Source organism: Leptopilina heterotoma, unplaced genomic scaffold, assembly GCF_015476425.1.
Source record: "Leptopilina heterotoma isolate Lh14 unplaced genomic scaffold, ASM1547642v1 Lhet_59, whole genome shotgun sequence".
Lineage (NCBI taxonomy): Eukaryota > Metazoa > Arthropoda > Insecta > Hymenoptera > Figitidae > Leptopilina > Leptopilina heterotoma.
Genome location: NW_025111133.1, coordinates 1324956 through 1343668, shown reverse-complemented (window position 1 = coordinate 1343668; position 18713 = coordinate 1324956). Strand labels below are relative to the sequence as shown.

At 25.9% G+C, this 18713-nt stretch overlaps 4 protein-coding genes across 6 annotated transcripts in view; 3 read left to right on the top strand and 1 right to left on the bottom strand.

Annotated features, from left to right (window-relative positions):
* The window catches only part of LOC122509059 (A disintegrin and metalloproteinase with thrombospondin motifs 9-like), a 44606-nt gene extending 44229 nt beyond the window's left edge, over positions 1 to 377 (top strand). Inside the window, exon 27 of the mRNA XM_043622826.1 lies at positions 28 to 377. Within this exon, the coding sequence (XP_043478761.1) occupies positions 28 to 117 (90 nt within the window). The 3' untranslated portion in view covers positions 118 to 377. The remainder of the gene's footprint in view (positions 1 to 27) is intronic.
* A 2396-nt stretch (positions 378 to 2773) lies between these two features.
* Positions 2774 to 8790, top strand: LOC122509055 (aspartate aminotransferase, cytoplasmic). Its single transcript, XM_043622815.1, has 7 exons — positions 2774 to 2939; positions 3448 to 3574; positions 5300 to 5590; positions 6031 to 6287; positions 6380 to 6657; positions 6802 to 6944; positions 7361 to 8790. Exons 2-7 carry the CDS (start codon positions 3463 to 3465, stop codon positions 7495 to 7497), a joined length of 1218 nt encoding a protein of 405 aa, XP_043478750.1. The 5' UTR covers positions 2774 to 2939; positions 3448 to 3462; the 3' UTR covers positions 7498 to 8790.
* Positions 8791 to 8949: 159 nt separating this feature from the next.
* LOC122509056 (small integral membrane protein 8) lies at positions 8950 to 10178 on the bottom strand. Its single transcript, XM_043622816.1, has 3 exons — positions 9983 to 10178; positions 9524 to 9641; positions 8950 to 9200 (listed from the first exon to the last, which is right to left on the bottom strand). Exons 2-3 carry the CDS (start codon positions 9623 to 9625, stop codon positions 9042 to 9044), a joined length of 261 nt encoding a protein of 86 aa, XP_043478751.1. The 5' UTR covers positions 9626 to 9641; positions 9983 to 10178; the 3' UTR covers positions 8950 to 9041.
* A 157-nt stretch (positions 10179 to 10335) lies between these two features.
* LOC122509053 (biotin--protein ligase) lies at positions 10336 to 18631 on the top strand. Of its 3 annotated transcripts, XM_043622814.1 has the most exons (18): positions 10582 to 10783; positions 11051 to 11075; positions 11405 to 11632; positions 11730 to 11881; positions 11991 to 12161; positions 12278 to 12431; positions 12700 to 12765; positions 12897 to 13088; positions 13290 to 13629; positions 13726 to 13851; positions 14052 to 14369; positions 14538 to 14889; positions 15393 to 15575; positions 15687 to 15819; positions 15890 to 16050; positions 16347 to 16461; positions 16536 to 16749; positions 17637 to 18631. In XM_043622814.1, exons 3-18 carry the CDS (start codon positions 11482 to 11484, stop codon positions 17809 to 17811), a joined length of 3003 nt encoding a protein of 1000 aa, XP_043478749.1. In that variant the 5' UTR covers positions 10582 to 10783; positions 11051 to 11075; positions 11405 to 11481; the 3' UTR covers positions 17812 to 18631. The 3 variants fall into 3 exon arrangements, with proteins under 3 accessions (XP_043478748.1, XP_043478749.1, XP_043478747.1); XM_043622813.1 differs by lacking the exons at positions 10582 to 10783; positions 11051 to 11075 and adding an exon at positions 10336 to 10491; XM_043622812.1 differs by lacking the exon at positions 11051 to 11075.
* Positions 18632 to 18713: the final 82 nt, after the last annotated feature.

Here is an 18713-nt window from a genome sequence, read left to right as displayed (position 1 = left end):
AAACTAATTAATTAATTATTTTTCTAGAATGATCAATTAATTGTCGGTAAATGTGGAGGCTACTGTGGATTTTGTGCGCCAATGTCCGGTTTAAAACTCGATATTCTGCCTCCATAGAAACTGAGGAATATAATTAGGAATTTTAAATTATTTTATCAGAATTGAAGAATGAAGAAGTCTTGCTTCGAATAATTCTCTTTTCGTTGTCTTTCAGTTGGTTCATCAAAGTGAACTTTGGACAACAAAGTTATTTAACTTTGTTTCAAACCAGGAGAAATTTTTTACTGAGAAGTTTTAAAAAAAAGAATAGAGAAACTCGAGAAGCAGACTGCATGTCTTTATGGCGAAATGTACATATTCGTGCCATATAAGTATCACAAAAAAAAAAAAAAAAATGAAAAAACTGACTGCCTGCGTGTTCGTGTTGAATAATGAAAAAATACCAGTTTCAGAAAATAAGATGGAGAAATAGAAAACTCCTAATTTTTTTTCTTCTTATAGGAAGAAAGAAAATGACAACTAATTCTAATTAACATTAAGCGCCCTAAATGTTGTATAAAAAAATCATTAAGTAAATCAAGTATTGTAAAATATTTTAAATGTATGAGAGAATTCCAAATGCGTCCATGACGTCGCACAAGCAATCATCATTCTTCTTTGCGCTTTTTATCATTTTTGCACAAAAAAAATTTTTTTCCGAGTTAATTTTTTATCCACTAAATTAAATATTCTTTATTCTTATTCTAAAATTTAGAAAATTTCCCAAATTCTCTGATATTAAAAATTATTTCTGCTTTTTGTAAATTTTTATCCCCTAAAATAAGAAACTTAAATGACAATTAATATACTGTTCGTATACAAATTTACAAAAGTAAGCGTGCGTTAAAATTAAATATAAGAATGATTTTTGTTTCTCGTATTGTTTTGTTCTTAACTATTATTTCACTATTTAATATTTTAATAGTAGTTTAGGAACAACTGTACGCAAACATTAGAATATTTTTCCGAGCTCGATATTATTCATCGTGTCTCTCTGTCTCTCTCTTTCTTTTTATTGCCATGATTACTTGTAATTCAAATTTCCAAGTAGAAATTCGTTACAAGAATGCATTTGTACTAGTCATTTATTTACGACAAATATCTATTTTTTTCATTTACGAAAATTATCAATTAGAAAAGTATTGTTAAAATTTCTTTTCACAATGTACAAAAAAAATACAATTTTTGTTCAAATAATGAGATTTCTATACGCTTTTAGAAAAAAAAACAAATTAGGAATTAAAAAAAAGAAACAATTGAACCAAATTAATTTGTAATTAATTGAAGAAAAAAACAATTAATTAAATGTTGTAAAAAAGGACTCTTCTAGCGAGTAAATTACTAAATTATTATTTAGAAAACTACAACAAAATAATACACTGCCATATTTGTTTATCGTGGCCTTTTGGCCAGCTAGTATAAAATCGTTTTTAACAAAAACAATATACTGCAATCTTGTATAAAAAATCATCGTTAGTTTAATTTTAGATTAGAACTGATTTATGTATTTTTCACGATTAATTAAATGTTTCTCTTGTTCCTTCCAATATTTAAATAACGAAATGTCCGATTTGTATAATAATCAAGTACAAAACATTTCTGTACTAAGTGTTATATATTATGACTTAAAAGAATGAAAAAAAGTATTTAATATCATTCGAAGTAAATAAAGTTTCATTTTACTTATTTTGCATTTTGCGATATAAAAGAAAAACTTTAAAACTTCGATTTTAAGTAAAAAGAAACTTCGATTTTAGTAACAATTTTGTTAAACGATATATCTTTTTTTTACTTGCTTGTACTCGCGTTTTTTTTTTTGTTCTTCAATAAGTGAATCTTTTCTTATTTTATGAATAAAAATAAGAATAACTTTTTTTATAACAAAATGTGCTTTATTTTCCCTCTCTACCTGATTTTATCGGTGATGTTTATAACGTTTATTTTCACGAAAGACTTCGACTACTTTTTAAAAATTCCAATATAATTTTTCGAAAGAATTCAATTGTTTAAATTTTAAAATTCAATTACTTTCAATACATTAATTTTAAAATTCCAAACATAATTGAAAAATAAAAATTATTAAAAAAGTTACAAAAGAAAAAAGAAAAAAAAGAATTAACTTTAAACTGCGAACAGACATTCAGAATACGATTATTAATACAGATAATTAATTATTTTTTAATTACCATCAATTATTTTAAAAAGAAAAATTTGTAAACTGAAAAATTTTATTATGTACCATGTGAAAAATTTTTTTTTCATTATTCGTTGAAAATAAACGTTGTAAACTTCACCGCGACATACTTCCTATCGTTTTCTTTATCTTCTTCAATTATATCTATTTATCTTCAATAGAAACTAAACAACGTGTACGTATTGATTTCTCTTTGTTACAAACAATTTTTTTTATATTTAATTAATTTCTTAAATGTTATTCTTTTATTTTTATTAATATAATCTATGAATATAAATAATCTACTTTAAATAGAAAATAATTGTAAAGTTACTTAAATGAAAAATTGAATTATAATACTGATAATATTAATAATTCAAAAGATAAAAATTAATAATAAAAATAGAGCGTATATTAACAATAAAAATTGAATAAGAAAATATTTTTAAAAGTAAAGAAGATAAAAGAGAAGACTGAAATCGAAATCAAAACGCATGCGTCTAATGTGTTTGTGTTAGAACCAACATCAATACACAGAAAATCGTATATCTCTCTCAACTTAAAATTCAGTTTATCCAGCTGATCCAGCAGCAGGCAGCTTTCCCTTCTCTAAAGCACTATCAAGTTCTCTCTGTAATATACAATATTTCAGACACTGGGATTCTAAATTTTTCAGAGTTATAACAGAAATTATTGCCCTTTGCGTCTGACATCGAGAGACAAATCTGTAAGTAATAATAAAAATTATTTTACAATTCTCATTCAATTTTCTATAACTTTCAATATTAATAATAAAAAATTCAAGTAAAGTGAGGTTAGAAAATTATAATATATTTCAAGGTGACTTTAATTAAAAAAACTGTTCAAACATTTAAAAACTGGAGTAAAACCTTAGGGAGTGTCACAGAAACATAAAAATTCGATTTTCAATAATCAAACAAAAATAAAATAGTGAAATAATTGTTAACAGTTGAAAAACCCAAAAAGTGAGTAAAATTATTTCTTTTGGAAATTTTTTTTCGAATATACATTTAATTGATAATTTCAACTGATTTTTTAAAATTTAAATAAAAGAATATTTCTGTGTTTTTCTACTACATTGTAATATTCAACCCTCTTCTTTTTCTTTAGAAACAAAGTAAAAAAATATCTCGCAAATTGTGTGATAAGTGCCTTATTGCAAACAATAAAATTAATCAAATTAACAACTACTGATTATTTTAATTTTCATTTAGAGAAAAACATTGATCATGGCTACTAGATTCTCGGGCATTGAACTTGGACCTCCCATTGAAGTTTTTGCCCTTCAAAAAGCCTATGTGGACGATACGTTTGAAAATAAAGTGAATCTCGCAGTAGGAGGTAATATTTATATTACGTATTTCTTTAAATAAGTTTCAAAATTCCATTTTTCTGGTATTTTTTCATTTTTTTTCTACTATCTGGGAACGATTTTTTTTTTCTTTGGAATTCTCTTTAATAAATCATAAATAGGTGGAGTAGACATTATGTAACTGTGACTGACGTCAATGTAAGTGATCGCACGATTGTATGTCTCTCTCAATAACTACAAAACTACTTCATGGATATTTTAATTCAAGTATAGAGGAAAGGAAATTCTAGTAATCACAGTGATTTTTTTTCATTTACAGAGTAGCGATAAAAATGTGATTTTATTTTTTCTTGATTTCCAGATAGAATTTTGATTTCTTGACTGATTTCTATATAAGAAAAATTTTTAGAAGTAAGATTTAAAAACTTTAACTATTTTAAAAATAAAATTAGTTACTGTGGTAAACTTCTCTGGATTATTTTCAAAAATTTCTATAAAATTCTTTAAAAACTCAGTTTTAATAGAATTTTTAGAAAATTTCAATTATTTCAAAAATTTTTAATTACTTATTTATAAAAAGTCAAGTATCTTTAAAAAATAAAATTGTAATATTTTAAAAAATGAATGTGTCAAACTTCCCTCCACTATTTTAAAGAATTTAAGCACAACTCTATAAACAATTTAATTATTTTTAATTTAATTTTAGAAAATTTTAATTAAAAAGTTTTCAATTACTTTTTTATAACAATTCACTTATCCTTAAAAAATTAAATTAAAATATTAAAAATAAACTAATTTTTCAGAATTTTAAATAAAAATTTTCAAAACTTCAATTTTTAGAAAAAATTTTAAATTTACATCTTTTTGAAGTTAACTAATATTAGTAAAAAATTTAATTGTAACTGTTTTGAAATTAAATTACTTTAGACATAATTATTAAAATTTTATGGAAAATTCAATTTTTTTAATCTTTAATGAAATTCTTTAACTAATTTAATTATTTCCTATTCAATTTCACAAAATTTAAATTAATTTAATAATTCTTTAAGAAAATTGTTTTTAAAATTCAAATATCTTCAAAAAAATTGATTTAATTTTCTCAGAATCGTAAATTTTCTGGAATTTAAAAACAATTATTTCAAACTTGTAAAATTAAATTATTTTTGAATCTTTAAGTTAAATTATTCGTCAATTATTTCATAAGTAGTAATGATTTTCTGATAGTTATTCAAGAGTTAAATTATTTTACATAGATTCAATTTCAAATTCTAAAAAGTTCAATTACTGCCAGAAATAGACGAAATTTGGTGATTTGTATTAAAATTCGTAGCTATTTTCCCCCTGATTCTCCTGACTGATGACAATTCTAATTTAATAGTAGATAAAAAAGATGATTTTATTTTTTAAAAAATGTATTCGCTTCATTAAAGTAAAAAATGTAAAAATTTGATAATTATAAAAGATAAAAAAGAAGACCAACTGTGATCACTAAAATCTTAAACAGAATGTAAAGAAATAAATAAATTAACAGACACTTAATTAAATAAAGAAGATAAAATTAATTACGTTAAAAATTCGTTAAAAAATAATTTTAAAAAATTAAAACATTAAAAACAAAAAAATTTAAATTTGAGTAATTAAATAAATAAATAAATAATAAATAATAAATAAATAATAATAAATAATAATGAATAATAATAATAATAATAATAATACTAAATAATTTGAATAATAAATAAAATACCAATTTTCAGCTTACCGAACAAGTGAGGGAAAACCATGGGTCCTGCCAGTTGTTCAAAAAGTCGAGCAAAGTTTAGCTCAAGACAAATCGCAGAATCATGAATATTTACCGGTTCTTGGTTTGGATGCATTTTCAAAAGCAGCAACAAGTATGTTATTAGGCGCCAATTCATCAGCAATCACGGAGAATCGCGCAATTGGAATTCAAACATTATCCGGAACCGGTGCATTGAGAGTAGCCGCCGAATTTTTATCTCGCATTCTTCATTACGACACATTCTACTATAGCACACCAACCTGGGGTTTGTAAAATAAAATCAGAGAAATTAAAGAAAAGCAATAGACAAACAATAATAAAAATGTAAAAATATTTACAAAAAAAATTTGTAAACCGTAGAGTAAACAGTAAAAAAATACTTAGCAGTAAAAAAATAGTAAATAGTAAAAAAAAAATAGTAGAAATAAAAAAGAAATGTAAATTTGTTAATAAAAATATTTTCTATAAAGCTATGGAAAATTTCGATTGAAAATTCTTTCTTTTTCTTTGTCGAACTCGAAAATAGAATAACGAATATCTAAGTAGGTATTCGATTTTCGATGTCGCAAAAAAAGAAGTTCGCTTTCTGATTTCTAAATTTATAATCAATTGACTATAAATTTAGAAATTAGAAAAATAAATTAAATAATTAAATATAAATTATATTAGACTGAAACTGAATTATAAATAATTTTTTCTTTGCAGAAAATCATAAATTGGTGTTTATGAACGGAGGATTTAAGAAAGGATGCGAATATCGTTATTGGGACGCAAAAAAAAGAGGAATTGATCTAGAAGGAATGTTGGCGGACTTAAAAAATGCGCCCGAAAATGCAGTTATAATTTTGCACGCTTGTGCTCATAATCCAACTGGATGCGATCCTACTTTAGAGCAATGGGCAAAAATTGCCGATGTGATAGCAGAAAAACGACTCTTTCCCCTATTCGACAGTGCATATCAGGTTTGTAATTTATTTCCCGTGCCTTGCGAAAAAAACCTAGATAATAAAAAAATACCAAAAAACAATTCCTAATTCAATTTTCGATATTTCAGGGATTCGCCAGTGGAGATTTGGACCGAGATGCTGCGGCAGTGCGCATGTTTGCTGACCGAGGTATCGAATTCATTTGCACTCAAAGTTTTGCCAAAAACTTTGGTCTCTATAACGAACGTGTGGGAAACATGGCCATTGTCTTCAACGATCCTAAACAAATTGTCGAAGTTAAATCACAAATAACTCTAATTATTCGTGGAATGTACAGTAATCCACCGAATCATGGTGCTCGAATTGTCTCCACTGTTCTGAATAATTCCGAACTCTACGAGCAATGGTAAATTCCTATAACAAATATTAGTTATTAATTATTACATCCAAAATTTGAATTTCGATAATTTTTTCTACTTTGCAATTTGAAATTTAAAAATTATAATTTGAAATTTGTTAGCAAATTTTTTTAAATTATAAATATTTACAGGAGGGATCACATTCGCACGATGTCGGACAGAATAAAAAAAATGCGATCAGGACTCTATGAGAGACTAGTAAAATTAGGCACTCCTGGCAATTGGGAACACATTGTCAATCAAATCGGAATGTTTTCCTACACTGGACTCAATGGTAAAAAATACGAATAATATTGAAAAAATATTTTAATTTTCAGGGTTGCCACAGAAATTTAATTTTGTTTTTCCCTGATTTCCAGACAAAATACTTTTATTTGCGAATTTCTTTAAATGAAAAATTATTCAAATAAAAAATAAATAAAAAAATTGAAGGTTTTGTGTTAGAATTTGTGGTAATTTCATAGTTTACGAGGCAAGCAAAAAAGACACAAAAATTCAGAATTTTCTTATGAATTTTAAATATTTAATTTTTTCCAGTAGTTTTAATAAAAATCCCTGACTTTCCCTGATTTCTCTTACCAATTCTATTTTCCCTGCATTTTCTCTGAATTTCCTGACCTGTGGCAACCCTGATTTTCTAGAAATTAAATTCGAATTTTCTAAAAATATTAATTTGTTTTTTTTTTACAGAAAAACAAGTGGAGCATCTGGTAAAAAATTATCACATCTATTTACTTCGCAGTGGTCGCATTAACATGTGTGGACTAAATGAACACAATGTCGATTATGTTGCAAAAGCCATTGACGATGCAGCTAATCAATTCTAATCTTTCGAAAATTGAATCAGAAAATTTTAATCTGCGTTCTGAAGAGTACAAAAAAACAACTTGAGTCCTAGGCATTTAATGACGTTGTTAGAGTCAAAAATATTGTTAATAATAATCGAAGCTCCCCTTTCCAATTTCCCCTAAAAAATACAAATTATGGAAATTTTATTGTCAGTAGACTCCCAAGTTTCTTTGGACCAACAAATTAGAATATTAAATAGTGTACATATAAAATAGCGCTGCAATTGAAAATGATATTTTAATACAATTTAATCAGTTAAAAATATCAGCGTTGACAATTTCGTAAAATTTAATTTTAATTTTTTTTTCTACGAAATTTTGGTTTTAATTCTTTTATATCTAAAAAAACAAAGGGTCCTACGAGAGCAAATATTATATATATACAATTATATTGTTATAATAACAAAAAAACAATCAGTATGTGCCAAGCTGATTCGTTGACAATACAATATCATTTTAAATATAAACATAAAATTTAATTAATATTTCAATTATATGAATTTCCAATATTAAATATACCGAAAAAATGGCTAAATCAGTTTTCAGGCAAAGTTTGAAATTTAAATCAGATTTTTAATTCGGTGGCCTTAAATGACACAATGAAGAAAACAATTTTTAGCTGATAACTGCCAAGAGAAATATAAATAATTGCAATTCTCCCAAAATGGAAATTTCATCAAATGCAAATATTTCTTTTTATAAACTAAAAAATAATTGCAAAAATTGTCCCAATATGGAAATTTTATCAAATGCAAATATTTCTTTTTATAATATAAAATTTGACAAAATTTTGTCTACAAAAAATTTTTAAATTACTTTGGAAATATTAAATTAGAAAACTATTTTTCACCAAATATTAAAATTTATCAAAAAATATATCAAACAAGGAGAATTATAATTGAGTTAAACGAGTTGCTAATTAGAAATATTTTAAGTCCTAATTCGTTATACTTTGTTTAAATATAGAACAATTGTGGAATTTGATAAATGTTAAATTTTTCTGGCGCATTCACTAATTTTTGTAGTGCGCTTTCTAAGAGAAAAATTTGCGTATAGTTTAATTTTTCAGTGTTAAAAGCTACTTGTACCTTTTTGAGAAAAAATTTGAAAAAAATTTAGAACATTCCAAAGATTTTCAAATATAAGTAAAAAATGGAATAATATCTATGAATGTAGTATTAAAATTTGTCAAATATGCTCAAAAAATCGATTGAATTTGAGAGCTTATTAAAAAATAGTTTTTAGCTGTTTGAAATAAAAATTCGACCAAAATTCTGCCTTTCATTTACTTATTAATTATTTTTAATAAAAAATTTAATTTTAATTATTCATTAAAATTATTGTTTTTGAGAAATTAATTATTTTTTTTTATAAACTATTTTTGTTTATAACTATAATATATACTGATTGTATCGTAAATATTAGAACTTATTGACTGTATGGACTAAAGACTATATTTACAATTTCGTAGAATATTTACATATATTTCGATCGTCGTGAAACAAAGCAAATTGCAATTGTGCTTATTCTGTCCACTTTGAAACTTTCTTCCTAAATCTCTCGCTACCATCAGAATCTACTGCTGTATAGAATCCCATTGATTCATATTTTGCACGCATAAATAGAATGTAACCAGCGCATCCTGTTATTGCAACAGCACCAATGGCCATTATCACTTTATTCTAAAAAGTAAGAAGTCTTTTTCATTATTTTTTCCCTAAGGGAATATTTTTTCACTCTTTTTTTTCAAATACTTAGTATTTTTTATTAATTCTACTTAATATTTTTCAAATTAAGGAAAAACCAGAAATATTATACCCATGCGAAAATTTTTGCACTTTTCCCGAGATCTATATTTCAGACCAATTTTCTCTCATTATTATATAAGTAAAATTTTGGCAAATATTCTAATATTTTACGTTTTATTTTTTGACACCTTAACTAAAGAAAATCAGATTTTGATAAAAAGTTTATAATTTTTCATATTAAAAAACTAAAAAATTACCGGTTTAATGTAGAGTTCGTAGTTTATAGCGCGAAACAATGGAGTACTTTTTAGAGAACGAATCCCATCTCCGGGTACAGGATCTTTCGTAGGCTTACACATCGTGTTTTTTCTATTTCTGAAATTCAAATACGAATTCGATTAAAATAATATATTTGGGCAAACGTACTTATTTCCTTCTATTAGTAAAGTTAGAAACAAAACTACACTATTCAGTACGAATTCGAATGAAACTTGAATCTAAAACCTGATGAAACCTGCACAGAAACTGAATGACACGAAAAGTGAGGTTAGGATTCGAATTTCATTGATTTCGGTATTAAACACCTAATGATAGTAATTGACAGTAGAATATTATTCAATCTAAGAGTATTTAGTGTTGAAAAAGTGTTTCCAAATAATAAAATCAAGTAAATAGGTGATTTTATATGAGAAAAATGTAAAACAAAAGTGACTTACCGGTGGAATGTTGAAAACCAAGTTCATGCAAGTTTACACGACGCAAGTACTCAAAACTTGTGAAAAGCGAATTTATTTTATCTGCAATTCGTTACTTTTGACTTTTAATACTCAAAACAAACTTTACTTTTCTTTATTTTCAAAAAGATAATCGGATAGTCTTCTCCGTCTTCCCACTTCGATGTCACTTACGTAAATGGCGTCTCTTCGCTTGGCAACAGACAAAATACACAAATTTGATTGGTCGTCCAGAATACGATTTTTGAAGAACCAATCGAATTTGAGTATTTTGTCAGTATGTATACACCTTAAACTAAAGCTTTTCCTTTGTTTGTAGTATGAACACATCTTAATGTAACGTTACCGGTTTATTGTTAAAAAAAAATTTATAAACCCTTTAAACAAAAATAGTTTAATTTTCACAGGAACAATAATATAAAAAAGCAGTTTAAATATTCAATAAAATTCATCAATTGCACTATTGCAGACTTAAGGAAAAGACAATTCAGGTAATTGAGATAACAAATAGTAAAAGATAAAAATTCGAACTTTTTGATGTTTCGGACGTTTCGGACCTTGTGTCATCGGTGGCCAATTAAGTTTCTCGAAAAAGCACAAGCGCAGTTCTTGTTAACAAAAGTAACAGACGATAATTGCTTTAATTTTGTATCTATTATAATAATTTTATTGTATAATTATTAAAGTACTCAGGAAATGAATGTGTTTACTTTAAAGTACATGATTGACATTGCGAAGAATATACTACTTGACGATTGTCACAAAAATTCTTATTAAAAAAATGTGAGAGGAAAAAAAACTTGTTTTTGGATTCATTGAGCTAGACATTTTATCAGCAACTCTATTTTCACAATTTTCCATATCATTATTTATGCTTCTTTTATGAACTTTATCTTCTTTATTTATAATTTTTAATAATTAATAATTCTCTAGCTTTGCCTATTTTCAACTCTCGTTTGTTGTCAATATTTTAAAGAATGCTTTAGAGCTTTTTTCTCCAGAACCAGTGTTGGTAGTTGTTTTTTTTATTGTTTTTAATATTCTTTCCAGAATGCTTGGGAAATTTATTAAAAAGGTAGTTTTTTATCTTTGAATTATAATTTGAATAAATTGAAAAAAGTAGTTTTTAGATAATACATTTTAATGGATTAATTTAGTTTACAGTATTTTTATATTTTTTATTGCATGTTTTTGATTTTAAGACTTAATTTATTAAAATAAGCATTATCTTAATTAGAAAGAATATTCATTGATTCTCATACGCATGAATTTATTTCTATTCTTGTATAATATATGTTTCTAAGAAATTTTAATTTGTTACCTAAATTGGATATTTTGAACGATTATATAATCTCACTCATATGCATATACGTATAATAATTATTGTTTGGAAATTATTTGCAGATTTTTTGTAAATATGGAGATGTTAATGAAGCAAAATTAAATCGGAAAAGTAGAATTTCACTAGAAAAACAAAAGCCATGCTCCTGACTGTTTTCTATATGGTTGCAACATGGATTCAATCGTGGAGACTCTCGTCTCTGAAAACACGTTTAAGTATTGCCCTCAAGGAGGAATCGACGAGACCTTCGGTTGTATTCTATACTGCAGCTTCTGTTCGATCAAAAGAAGGTTTTTATTTTTAATTATCTAATGAATTGAATGCATTTTTTTTGTTTTGTTTTTCACAAAAATTCTTTCATCAATTTAATTTCATTTTGTTTTTTAGAATTAAATGGAAGCAAAAATAAATCTCACCCAGGAAATGGAGCTAATGAAGATCACTTGAGTTCAGTTTTTTGCAGCAATAAAGATGCTGCAAAACTTGGAGATCTTCTTTGGTATCAAGGTGATAGAAGATTGTGTACAATTTATCCACAGGTGATTTTTAATAAAAGAAATTATTCTTTAATAATTTTTTTCTATTTTTTAACAGTTTATAAAAAATAATACAAGTAAACTTGTTGTTTTACTGTTTTTTTGTTTTCAGCAAACGATAAATGTAAATAACTGGTTAATTTTTCCACCGGGGAAAACAATGTTTCCACTTCTCGCTAATAATTTCGGTCAAACTTCCCTCCTTCAAGACAATAAAATTCATGTTCTCGTCGAAGCTGACATGGAAATTTACAATCCACTTGGTTCCTCAAAATCTACAAAGGTATAAAAGAAAATACGAAAAAATTTCTATTTTTTCTCTCATTTTCGATCTTAAATTAGAAATAATTTTTAATGTCAAAAATAGAAAATTGTTTAAATAATATTGAATCTTTTTAGCTTGAAGACTATGGTTCAATCGTCACATGGACTTCGGATAAAACATTCGGCGTTATTTTAGAAACTGATTTAGATCACATTACAAAATTTTCCATTGCTTTAATGCACGGACAATGTTTCATTAATAATGGACTTTTAGTTTCGCGGGTTGAATGTAAGTCTCTCTTTTCTTTATCAATTAAAACCTTTACTTTCGATGAAATTTCTTTATCAATTTAAACTTTTCCTTTTGATGAAATTTCTTTATCAATTTAAACTTTTACTTTTAATGAAGTTTCTTTATGAATTTAAACTTTTACTTTTGATGAAATTTCTTTATAAATTTAAACTTTTATTTTTGATGAAATTTCTTTATTAATTTAAATATTTACTTTTGATTAAATTTTAATCAAGAAATCTTAATGTGGAAAAATATTATTTAGCTGTTTCAGTTTCCGGAAGTCCGTGTTTTTCAAACTGTGAACACTACAATTTTCTCGATTACAAAAGTAAGTGTCAATTTTTTTAATAACTGTAGTGACTGATAATTTTTCTTATAATATATAATAGGATAATAATTTCAAAACTGAGTGCAAAAAATATTATGCATAATAATTTTCCTTTTCTTTGTTAATTCAAGAAATGATAGGCAAAGCACAGTGGGACGCATACATAAAGAAATTGAGAGCATTCAGTGAAACTGCAAAATTAGTTTCACAACAAGGCTTAGCTTACGAGGTGAAAGAAGCTCCGGGTGCAATTATTACCCCTGGAACTCAACCAATTAGCTTACAATTGCCCCTACAAATAACCATTTACGAAGATGTTAGAAGTGAGTTATTTAAATTAATTTCCTGATATCTAAATTTAATTGAGAATTAATAATCAATTTACTTCTTCATACTCGCTAAATACTCATTTTTTCCTTTTAAAAAATTTTAAATGATAATTATCAATTTTTTTTTAAATGGCTTTTTTGAAAAGATGTAAAGTTTTGTAATTTACTATATTTGATTATTAAAAAAATTAACAGCGGACAATGCGAGTGAATTTTCTGGTCCAGCGACACCACCACCGACTCCAGCGTCAATGAGCGGATTAAATGGAACGACTTCCAGATTGTCGCAAGCTTTAACAAATTCCGTCGAATTAACTCCATCGGCTTCGCTAGATTTTTCGGCAATATCATATTCGAACACTAGTTTAGCCAGATCTCAAGACTTTGATCTCAAGGAGAGTCCTGTGAGAAAATTCAAAGGACCCTGCGATGTTGAGGATCAAAAATCCTATAAATCTCTCAATGTCAGCAGCGAAACACTTGACAATGCTTCGAGATTGGGCTCATCGAGAAATATTCCTGCTAGCATTGCTAGGTAAGTCGAATTAATATATTTAATAATATAAAAACTTATTTGACATATTTAATATAAATAATTAATTACTTAATATAAAAATAAAAATTTATTCAGCACTCCAGCAAGAAAGACTGAAAATGGAGGACAAGCGAAACCTCCTAGTGTTTTAATATACGGCGATAGTTCTTTGGCGGTCGATAGCATCAAAAGTGTGCTGGAAACAACTTTAAAAGAAGACAAGTAAATTTATGCAAATCTAAATTTAATTAAGTGAGATTAAATTAACACAAAAATATAAATAATACAAATTTTTTATAATTTTTTTATTGATCAACAGATATCAAAAATATTTGCCACAGTTTCTATAAATATTTATTTATCGCTATCTAATATTTGGAAAATTAAAGCAAATAGTAATTTAGATAAATTTTTCTCTGCAGATATTCGGTCTACAGTTTGTCACTGGACGAAATTCGTAGCGACATTTGGATGGATCAAGCATTTCTCATAGTGATTTATGGAAATATTGGAAATGAAATTTCCACTCAACTTGTTGAGTACATGGTGCGAGGGGGGAAAATTTTAGCCCTCTGCTCCGATTTATTACACATTTTACTGCCCACTTTTAAAACTGCCGAAGTTCGTGAAAACGAATTGGTCCGTTTCTCTTATGGAAAATGGAAGAACGTCCGCATGATGCATCACGTTTTTTGCTATCAACCGTCTCCTGTGAAGACCAAATTTTCCGAAGAGTTCAAGTACTTATTATTTATTTATTTTATTTATTATTTAAATATTTAAAAAAATAGTTTTTTCCTTCCATTATAATATTTATAAAGAAATTTTTTTCGTTTTTTGGAAGAGTCGTAAAGAAAAAATACCGAAGGACAGCAGGGAAAGTGTAAAGATATTTTTTCTCTTTTCAGATCGATGACATCGCAAACACCATTTGTAGTGAAAGTTCCCGATAAATGTGGACATTTACAATCATTGACGGTAAAAGTTTTGGGCGCCGAGGAAACTTGGCATACGCCAAGTATTTTGTTGGCCGATCTTTTGGAAAGTCAGGGCAAAGCGATATTTTCGCAAATTCATTTAGAAGTTGATCCATTGCAATATGAATTCGAAGAGAGTAAATTTAAAGCCCTTAAGGAAAGTAATACAGCAAGATTGGAAATAATTCGAGATCTTCTCAGTTCGTATCTCGATATGAAAGTCACGTCACAAATTCGTCCACCAGCTGCTTATACACCGGGGTTTTTTCTCGGCAGACATGAGGTCCGTATACTTCAAACATAAAAAGCATGAATTTGACATTAAGTTCAAAACTTCATAAATTTGTCAATATTATCAATATTATTTCCTTTAATACAAAAAATTTTTTTAATAAACCAAATCAATTTATTTTAATAGTTAAATGTAGTCTCACTTTTAGTAAACTTGTAAATTATAATTTGAGAATTTACCTGTAAGAATCCTGCTAATTAGATTTTTCCCCCCGTAGTAGAAGAGTAGTAGAGCACATTTTTTTTGGTTCACGTCATTTTTTCCATACTTGCACCAAAAGAAAAAGTAATTTAATAAATTGTTTACATAGTTTAACTTGTCCGCAGATGATAAACTGGGAATCGAATTTCACATAGTATATTATTATTGTCCTCTGCTTGTCTTAAATGTTCTGTATACAGAAATTCCACGTAGTTCTTTGTAAACTGTGATAAGCATGTGTTTTTGAAAAAAAAAATTAGATAATTCTATTTTCCATCTTGTCCATTGTGCAGCTAAAGCTAGAAATGCTGAAGATGTTGAAAGATAAAATGCAACCGAACGATATTCTGAAAATGGAGAAAATTGAAGTTCAATTTTGCGGTACGAATACAAAATCAAGATCAGCATCTTCCACTTTTCTACCAGTCATGATACATCGATGTCCTGAAAATTTTTCTACTGTTGAATATTTTGAGGTATTTTTTTAAATGTTTAAATTAAATCTAAATTAAATTGTGTAATTAAATGTTAATTTAAGATATAATAATTTATCGTAAAACTGAATAAGATTTTTGTTTCGTTTTCAGAATTTAAATTCAGAAGAAGTGGGTCGTTTAGTAATTTACTCGGATATTATGTCGTCTTCTATGGACGTGGTGTCAAATTGTCGATTACATCATGGCTTAGTTGTAATTCCTTGTCGACAAACTAGGGGCCAAGGTAATGTGTAAATATTGGAAAAAAATTACAAGTGACCTTGTTAATTATTGATCTTTTTTTCTTTAATTAGGACGCGGTAAAAATACTTGGCTCAGTCCAAAAGGCTGTGCAATGTTTACTCTGCAACTTCACATTCCATTGGATTCACCTCTGGGAAGACGGATTTCCCTTTTACAACATTTAATTGCCGTCGCTGTGGTTTCCACCGTTAAATCAATACCAGGTTACGAGGTATTCAAAATCGAGGCTTATTTTACGAGGCTATTCAAAATATTCCCAAATTTATTTTTGAATTTTAGTTTCCAGTATAAACAAATCATTTAGTCATTTTTCTTATTTAGAAACAGAACGTTTTCTTTTTCTCAATAAAAAAAAATGTAAATACTCATTAAAAGTTTCCAAAGAATCGAAAGGATCCAAAGAAGATAAATAATTAAATATATAAATAAAAAGAAAATTAATTTATTTTCTAGTTATTTTTTATCATTTATTCTAAAATAATTCTTAGTGAAAACTTTTTTCTCTAGAATATAGATCTCAGAGTTAAGTGGCCTAATGATGTGTATGCAAGCAATGAATCGAAAATAGGAGGACTTATCATAACAACTCTAGTTGAACAAACGTTGGCGATTTGTAACATAGGTGATTAAGGAAATAATTTAATATTTTCCAAATTTCTGTAAATAAAAATAATTTTTGCATTTTTTTTCTTTTAGGAACCGGGATAAATTTGTCCAACAATTCTCCCACAGTTTGTATCAATGAATTGATAACTCGCTATAATGCAAAGAATGGAACTACATTGAAAAAATTGTCTTACGAACAATTTTTAGCTCTTGTATTCACTGAGATTGAACGAATTCTCAATATTGTACAAAAAGGCAATATTGATTATTTGTATGAAATTTACTATAAATATTGGTTGCACGCGTGAGTAGTAATTTTTTTTAATTAAAAAAGATTTTTTATTACAGGATAAAATAATTTAAATTTAATTACTTATATTTTCAATTATTATAAACTAGCAAATGATACGTGCGTCATTTTATTAGTTTTATAAAATTCCCATAAATAATAAAATTCTTTAGAGCAATTCAATTATTTTTTAAACAATTTTAATAAAAATTCAATTATTTTCAGCATTTTTGATGAAATTCTTTATAAAAAAATCATTATTTTCAAAATTTTTAATAAAATTCCTTCAAAAAATTCAATTACTTTCAAAAATTCAGATAATACGAAACAATTCAATTATTTTTATGAATTGTAGAATCCTCAGCAAAAATTTAATTATTTTCATAAATAAGAAAATTCTTGTTAAGAATTGAATTATTTTTAAAAATTGTAATAAAATTTTTCTGAACAATTCAATTGTTTTCAAAAGTTTTTAATATAATAATGGGAAAATCGTTAATTACAATTAATAATAACCACGATTATTTTAAAAACTTAAAAGAAATTCTTCTTAAAATTCAATTACTTTCAAAATTTTCAGTAAAATTATTATTTTCTCGAAAGAATTCAATTATTGAAAAAAAGGTTGAAAAAATTCTTGAAATGAATTCAATTATTTTCAAATTTTTTTATAAATACTTTACAAGAATTCAATGATTTTCAGTACATTGACAATTTAATTATTAATGAAAATAATTGAATTCTTGAAGAAATCAATTAAAATTGTATTAAAAATAAGTGAAATCCTGGTAAGAATTTTATTATTTGCATAAAAATAATTAAATTTTTTTTATTTTCAATTTAAAAATAAAAATTAGGTATTAATCACTTATTTCTGTTAATATCGTTTTTAATTTCTACAGCGATGCTGAAATAACAATTGTGTCACAAAACGGAACATCTCAAGAAGTAAAAGTAATTGGAATCGACACTTATGGATTTTTAGAAGTACAAGGGAAGAATGGCAAAACTTTCAGTGTTCATCCAGATGGGAATAGTTTTGATATTATGAAAGGATTAATAACTCCAAAGACTTAAAGTCAAGTAGTTTAAAAATCAAAGGTTTCACACAACTTAAATATATTTATTAATTTAAACAATATCTTTTTTTTCCAAAAAAACACGAGAGTGAAATTAGAATAAAATTTTTATTTATTTTTTATTAATTTATATTTTTAATAAATTTTAATATTTGAGAAATATAGAAAAAAAATTAAGAGAAACTTTCTGATCTCTATAAAACTTCTTTTCCCAGAAGAAGAATCTCGTGTGAAAAATTCTCTTAAAGTACTAAATAGAAAAAAAACTCTTTTTCAATGACAAAAAAACTGCATTTTTTAAGAAATTCTTTTTTAAATATATACGTGTATAAATTAATATTTACACCGATTTAAAAGAAAAAAAAATATTCCAGTCAATTTGTAAAGAAAAGAAAGAATTCTAGGTGTATATTTTTTAAGACATCATTCCACTAAAATATATAAATAGATTTTACCGTATGAAAAAAATCTATAAAAAATCATGCGCGATTGTTTTTTTTTTAATGTAGTGGAAACATAGAATTTTATGGTGCACTATTATTCATTAATAGATGGAAAGTTTAGTTGTTATTATCTGAAAGGAAATTCTAAGCCATATTTTGCTTGGAAAAAAAAATCAGTTTTATCTACTGCCTATTCATAACGTAAAAAAAAATCTATCTATAAATGTGAAAGAACAAAAGCTTTATTGTACTGTTTATCCAATTAAGAAACTTTATCAGATATTATATGATTGTATATTGTTGATTGTTAAAAAATAATGCTCTTTTTTCAGTTGTATCTGTACTTGTTATAAAATAAATTCAATCAGAAATATATTTTCCATGTATTTTAATTCTAGAAATAATTCTATAGAACTTTCAACTTAAAAATTTTTTTTTTTAAATTTAACTTAAAAAA

Coding starts and splice junctions, on each gene's coding strand:
- LOC122509053 (XM_043622813.1), top strand. CDS start 11,482: ATGCTCCTGACTGTTTTCTATATGGTTGCAACATGGATTCAATCGTGG. Junction 13,089..13,289: donor CATTTACGAAGATGTTAGAA/GTGAGTTATTTA, acceptor AAAAATTAACAG/CGGACAATGCGAGTGAATTT. Junction 13,630..13,725: donor ATTCCTGCTAGCATTGCTAG/GTAAGTCGAATT, acceptor AAATTTATTCAG/CACTCCAGCAAGAAAGACTG.
- LOC122509055 (XM_043622815.1), top strand. CDS start 3,463: ATGGCTACTAGATTCTCGGGCATTGAACTTGGACCTCCCATTGAAGTT. Junction 5,591..6,030: donor CTATAGCACACCAACCTGGG/GTTTGTAAAATA, acceptor TTTTCTTTGCAG/AAAATCATAAATTGGTGTTT. Junction 6,288..6,379: donor TATTCGACAGTGCATATCAG/GTTTGTAATTTA, acceptor TCGATATTTCAG/GGATTCGCCAGTGGAGATTT.
- LOC122509056 (XM_043622816.1), bottom strand. CDS start 9,625: ATGTGTAAGCCTACGAAAGATCCTGTACCCGGAGATGGGATTCGTTCT. Junction 9,201..9,523: donor ACGAACTCTACATTAAACCG/GTAATTTTTTAG, acceptor CTTACTTTTTAG/AATAAAGTGATAATGGCCAT.